Source organism: Schistocerca gregaria, chromosome 1 (genome assembly GCF_023897955.1).
Source record: "Schistocerca gregaria isolate iqSchGreg1 chromosome 1, iqSchGreg1.2, whole genome shotgun sequence".
NCBI classification, from domain to species: domain Eukaryota; kingdom Metazoa; phylum Arthropoda; class Insecta; order Orthoptera; family Acrididae; genus Schistocerca; species Schistocerca gregaria.
Window position 1 is genome coordinate 596,157,671 of NC_064920.1, and position 7,119 is coordinate 596,164,789.

Consider the following 7,119-nt stretch of genomic DNA (forward strand, 5'->3'; position numbering starts at 1 on the left):
GTTTGCTTGGATGGAATATTGAAACCAGATGCTTGTGATCAATCAAATGGTTCAAATGGCTCTGAGCACTATGGGACTTAAATCAGTCCCCTAGAACTTAGAACTACTTAAATCTAACTAACCTAAGGACATCACACACATCCATGCCCGAGGCAGGATTTGAACCTGCAAACGTAGTGGTCGTGCAGTTCCAGACTGTAGCACCTAGAACCACTCGGCCACCCCGGCCAGCTGTGATCAATCCAAATCTTCTTTCCTGTAGTTATTGATGAAATTTCTTGACCACATTAATAACAGACAGCATCTGTCTTTATCTGAAGCTCATTTAAATCTTTGGAAGCAAAGGTGATGGGTTTTTCTGGTCCATCTGAACACTTGTGAGACAATACTACTTTAACTATGAAGATGCACCAGTGACTATTACAACAGTTTCAGTTGTGCCAAAGTGCACCAATTTAGTTTTCTTTATAATTTCCTTCTTGAGCTTCAAAACTGCTGCTTCATCTTTCTTCTACTCTCCTCCTCAGTTGGCTTTTTCATGGCTTTCTTGGAGTATCTTACAAATATTTTTGCTTCAGGGTGAAATGAAGCTGTAGTCTTAACCTGTTCTATGCCATTCCTTCCACAGAAATCATTATTCCTTTGATACAAATTGTGTATCATTATCAGAAACTATGGACTTGGGGAATCCTTCAATGGCAATGATTTTTTAAGTGCCTTTATTGGGTGTCTGAAGTTGTTAACACCATGTTAAATATATCTCATATATAAACAAAGAGAATGCATTCACACATATGAACCAGGACGCTTTTCAAAATTGCCCACCACAATCAATGAGAATCCCTTCCTATGGTTCTGCTGCTGGGAGCCAGTCCTAAAAATCACATTTAGATTTGTTTTTACTGTTTGACATGTTTCACATTGTGATACCATTTCTTCCTTTCTTTATAATATGATGAGAAGGAAAGTTTTAACTCGCCATATAGCAGAGATGCTGAGTCACAGATAGGCACAACAAAAAGACCTTCACAATCAAAGATTTTGGCCACTGGCCTTCATAATCATCATCAACAAAAACAACAACAACAAAACACACACACACACACTCAAGGACACACAAGAGACTCATTTTCTTTGTACATTTTGGCCGCCAAAAACATATGCATTAATCATGACGTGTCTTCAAAGTTCTCTTTTGGCACATTTTGGATAGGATAACCTTTGTGTAATCTCTCTGAACACATAACAAGCCATGGCCGGTGCTGATTGCAGTCATTTTGTCCTTTGGCAAATAGTCTTCAAAATGGTTCAAAAGGCTCTGAGCACTATGGGACTTAACATCTGAGGTCATCAGCCCCTAGACTTAGAACTACTTAAACATAAGACATCACACACATCCATGTCCGAGAAAGGATTCAAAGCTGCGACCGTTGCAGCAGCGCGGTCCCGGACTGAAGAGCCTAGAACCGCTCTGCCACTGCGGTCGGCGGCAAATAGTCTTGCCATCTACTTTTCACATAATAGAAGATCATTTTTTGTGCTGCATCTTTGATCATGGCGCCTCGATTTTTTTCTGTGTAACTGGAAAAGAATCGATCTGTTTTCTTCATCAAGCTGCACGCAGCATTCTTCATATATATTAAAAACTATCCGCTAAATCTTACGCAAAAGTTACACCTCACAACAAAATATACAACTTACTTACAATCCCTGCCGTTGGTTTCATTTCCTTGATCTTTTTAGAACAAAGGTTTCTACAACTATATATTACATGCTTCAGACTTAAACTTCGCTTCATGTTTTCCAGGTATAATAAAGATCTTGCCATTCACAACAGTCGTCTGCTACATTTGTTGTCAAACATTAGTACTGCGGAAGTTCATGAGCATCAAAGAAAGTTACTATCGCTGCATCGTATAGTCACATTGCTGAACACTACGAAAACTGGCGCAAACGTTCACAACTGTCGACTGGTAATCATTTCTGAAAGTACTTGAAAGTTTATTTCTTTTACGATTATAATGACTATTAATTACTTCTATGCGGAATATACGAGTAATATTTAATTTTAAAAAATAAATTACAACATCTTTCTTGTTTCTGCAATGAGAAAATAAATTCCTGTTACTGAAGCTCAAATGTTATAAACTGACTGTACTTTACGTGTAGTTATTTCTTTGAATCATTTTCTCATTTCTAAAATAATAGTAGTTTTCTGTGGTGTATGTAAAACCTGGTTCACATGTGTAACTGATGTGAGACCACAACTTGTGGCGTTTCTATAGCGACACCGTGACCTACCGTTCAAGTAAGACAATGTAGCGTCAGTTGAAGTCATGTGGTCAAGTATCAATGTTATAGTGCATGTTAGGGCATTAGAGCTGAGACAATAGTTAAATACAAGTAAGGCGCACTCTTACTGCTGGAATCGAACATATTTTTGGCGCAGTGGTAAATCAAGAGCCACAAACACATTTACAAAATAAATAATACTTGAAGACGCAGACTCTGTCTTCTGTGGCAAAGTAACCAACACCTGGAATGTCAATATCATCAGGAAATTCGCCACTCTTCCGAGATTTTAGATTCTTGTTGTATTCATTGATGTAGGCATTTTGAATGACTAATTTTAGTTTAACAGCTGCCAGATCACACTCGGGGGCTATTTCCGAATGTATAGTAATCCACAATTTCTACAGGGCTTTGTCTCACAAATTAAGAAGTTTCTATAGCTCACTTTTTTGGTTACGTATTACGTTTATTTATTCAAGCATCCCAAAAACCTGTCAGGATTATGGGATACATCTTTGGCTAGTAAATATTGCGTACACATACACACACACAAACAGACACTGCTGCAGAAAATTAATCAAAGGTTCCTGTTGTTCCAGAACTTACAAAAGTGTACCTGCCGACAACTGCTTTGGCTTTTTCAGTGATGAAATGAACACACACACAAATCCAATGGTGTACAGCAGCAGTTACTCCCCGATAACTGCAACAGAATGCTCTTGTTTTGAATACAGCCACCAGGGAACAGTGGTGGTAGGAAAGTGGAGCAACACAGTGAAACCAAATTGAACTTTTTGTGGTGTGACAAATGCTGTGTCTCTTATGCTGCATCACTAAAACCAAGGATTCACACACACAACTACATTGCAACTGCAGTATGTCACAAACTGTGTAGACGTTCTTGAACCTATCTTAATGCTTCAAGTCGACTTGTTTTTTTCTTTCATTTGAATACTCTACATCTTGAACAAGCAAAAACTATTATAATGCATTTCTCCTTTTCAGTTTTTCATATGTGCTCCTACAGCACAGTACGTATGCAGATTTGTTGATGCGTATGGTGTGTGCCACAATAGTTCAATGTTTCCTGAGTTTTGTGGGAATCTCTTGCACTGTTAAGCAGACAACAGACAGTTAGGTGCACCTGCATTTCGTTGAGAACTTCGTTATGGGTTATTAAGGCAATTAATGTGGAATGATGTCCGTCGATTCCAAAGAAAGTGCACTGACATTGATAGATAATTACTAATAAAGAGAAGTCATATTAAATCTCTCCTCTAAAGATTGTTTGAAGGTGTGGTCACTTCAGTGTAAAAAATCAGATGAGTAGGAAAACAGAAAAGAAGCAGTTTACAAATTTAGGAAAACTTCATGCAAGAACTGTGGATGAATTTTCATGTTTTGGAAACTCAGTAGCACAACAGCTGAGGAATCTTAAACCTGCACAACAGAAAAAGATGGCACCGGTATAATACTTCAGCACACAACTAGAAATAGAAATGAAGGAAACAAATTATAAAAAAATAACAAATTTGGCGATCTTGACATCTGTTGGGTTGTGGGTTCTATGATGTTTACAAATTTGTGGAGTCAGAGGATTTTAGTCTATAATGTTTCTTCAGTAAAGTTATGTAAACAATTTTCTTACTAAATTAAATACAAATGAAGCAAAAAAAGCCATGTAATCTCCATATTTTTACCAAGAACATCTCTTACCAGTAACAGATCCTGGATTCTGTTCAGGTGGGAGACGATGGGGAGGGAGGGGGGGCGACGGATGCAGTTACAGTTTGTTACTGTCTACGTCTCCCACCCCCTTCCCTCCCAAATGTAACTTGGCTTCAACACCACATCCAAAAACAGTAAGCAATCATCCTTCTCTATTTCCATTGTAAACTGGTTGTTCTTATGGAGTGAGTTCAGATGTTGCAAAAAGCTTGACACTTCTTCTTCGCCATGGAGCAACACTCTACAAAAGTGTCATCTACAAGTCACCAGAAGACTCTCGGTTTCAATGTTGCTGAATCAAATGCCCTTCACTCAAAGTCTTCTATAAAAAAAGTATGGAAGCTCTTCTGACGATATGTTGATGACACTTTTGTAGTGTGGTCCCATGATGAAGAAGAACTGTCATGCTTCTTGCAACATCTGAACTCAGTCCACAAGAACATCCAGATTACGGTGGAAATAGAGGAGGACGGTTGCTTACTGCTTTTCGATGTCTTGGTTACTGGGAAAGTGTATGGGTCATTAGGGCATTCTGTCTACTGCAAGCCCACACATACGAACCTTTATCTCTGAGAGTCGACCTGCCATCACTCTTCACAAAATTTTGGCGTCCTTAGAAGGTTGGTGCACTGGGCTCATGTTGTTTCTGATAGAGACAGCTTTACAAAGGAGCTAGAACATCTACAATCGGTGTTCAAAGACAGTAGTTACTCTTCACGTCAGACAGCACAGCATTAAGGAGGAGGAAGTGTGACCACCCATAACATCAAGAAGTTGTTCAAATCCACGGCGTTCCTTCCCTAGCTCGGCAACCTTTCATCTAAAATAGGGGGGAACCTCAGAAAACATCAAGTTAAAGTAATCTACTGGTCACTGGCGAAGATTTGTGCCCTTCTCGGTTCAGTAAAAGACGATCTTGGTCTGCAGAAGGTCGGTATCTACAAAATTCCTAGCAAGTGAGGCAAAGTTTACATAGGTCAGGCGATACACACAGTACACGAAAGGTGTGTAGAACATGAGCGCCACACATGCCTTTCGCAGTCCACTAGGTCGGCTGTAGCTGAGCAAAGTATTACCACAGGACAATCTATGGATTATTCTGTCACAAAATCTTGACCCCAGAGAGAGCTTTTTGGGATTCAGTAATTAAATAATCTGTGGAAATTCGTCTAGCACAAAAGGCAGCTTTCAACTAGACAAGGCTTGGGACCCATTGATCTCTCTAATTTCTTCTGAGAGAAATACACTCCTGGAAATTGAAATAAGAACACTGCGAATTCATTGTCCCAGGTAGGTGAAACTTTATTGACACATTCCAGGGGTCAGATACATCACATGATCACACTGACAGAACCACAGGCACATAGACACAGGCAACAGAGCATGCACAATGTCGGCATTAGTACAGTGTATATTCACCTTTTGCAGCAATGCAGGCTGCTCTTCTCCCATGGAGACGATCGTAGAGATGCTGGATGTAGTCCTGTGGAACGGCTTGCCATGCCATTTCCACCTGGTGCCTCAGTTGGACCAGCGTTCGTGCTGGACGTGCAGACCGCGTGAGACGACGCTTCATCCAGTCCCAAACATGCTCAATGGGGGACAGATCCGGAGATCTTGCTGGCCAGGGTAGTTGACTTACACCTTCTAGAGCACGTTGGGTGGCTCGGGATACATGCGGACGTGCATTGTCCTGTTGGAACAGCAAGTTCCCTTGCCGGTCTAGAAATGGTAGAATGATGGGTTCGATGACGGTTTGGATGTACCGTGCACTATTCAGTGTCCCCTCGACGATCACCAGAGGTGTACGGCCAATGTAGGAGATCGCTCCCCACACCATGATGCCGGGTGTTGGCCCTGTGTGCCTCGGTCGTATGCAGTCCTGATTGTGGCGCTCACCTGCACGGCGCCAAACACGCATACGACCATCATTGGCACCAAGGCAGAAGTGACTCTCATCGCTGAATACGACACGTCTCCATTCGTCCCTCCATTCACGCCTGTCGCGACACCACTGGAGGTGGGCTGCACGATGTTGGGGTGTGAGCGGAAGACGGCCTAACGGTGTGCGGGACCGTAGCCCAGCTTCATGGAGACGGTTGCGAATGGTCCTCGCCGATACCCCAGGAGCAACAGTGTCCCTAATTTGCTGGGAAGTGGCGGTGCAGTCCCCTACGGCACTGCGTAGGATCCTACGGTCTTGGCGTGCATCAGTGCATCGCTGCGATCCGGTCCCAGGTCGACAGGCACGTGCACCTTCCGCCGACCACTGGCGACTACATCGATGTACTGTGGAGACCTCACGCCGCATGTGTTGAGCAATTCGGCGGTACGTCCACCCGGCCTCCCGCATGCCAACTATACGCCCTCGCTCAAAGTCCGTCAACTGCACATACGGTTCACGTCCACGCTGTCGCGGCATGCTACCAGTGTTAAAGACTGCGATGGAGCCCCGTATGCCACAGCAAACTGGCTGACACTGACGGCGGCGGTGCACAAATGCTGCGCAGCTAGAGCCATTCAACGGCCAACACAGCGGTTCCTGGTGTGTCCGCTGTGACGTGCGTGTAATCATTGCTTGTACAGCCCTCTCGCAGTGTCCGGAGCAAGTATTGTGGGTCTGACACACCGGTGTCAATGTGTTCTTTTTTCCAGTTCCAGGAGTGTATTTTATTTATAAAGAAATTTATGGCGACATCTGACGTCTGGTTTCAGCGACGACATGGGGGCGCATTCCGACAGAGGGAGGACTTGTAGTTTCCTTTATGCATGCGCCTGTGCGCTGCAGGTAGAACAGTATTTGCAACGGGCGCGGATTTCTATAGAAGACAAACCTGTGATGGCTGCCAATGCGCATGCGTTTCCGCATCAATTTTTGCTGTAAAGCTTATGCCAGGAACTTGTAGTCTCCACTGACAGACACTCACCTGAAGATGGCTGAAATGTTGCAGCCGAAATATTGTGGCAAGAAGTCAACATGATCTGGCTGCATCCCGAAAACTCATAGAATACTTAGTATGTTGGAAAACTTCAAATACCACATGTAACAATTTCATTTTCATAATTTGTAATATATATAATATATAGCGATGTATGTAA

General features: G+C 42.6%; 1 protein-coding gene across 2 annotated transcripts in view; it reads right to left on the reverse strand.

Annotated features, from left to right (window-relative positions):
- LOC126358186 (FAD synthase-like) overlaps nt 1–1,905 on the reverse strand; it is a 111,270-nt gene extending 109,365 nt beyond the window's left edge. Inside the window, exon 1 of one of the 2 annotated variants that reach the window (XM_050007527.1) lies at nt 1,702–1,905. In XM_050007527.1, the coding sequence (XP_049863484.1) occupies nt 1,702–1,828 (127 nt within the window). In that variant the 5' untranslated portion in view covers nt 1,829–1,905. The remainder of the gene's footprint in view (nt 1–1,701) is intronic. The other variant, XM_050007528.1, reaches the window with a different exon arrangement.
- Nucleotides 1,906–7,119: the final 5,214 nt, after the last annotated feature.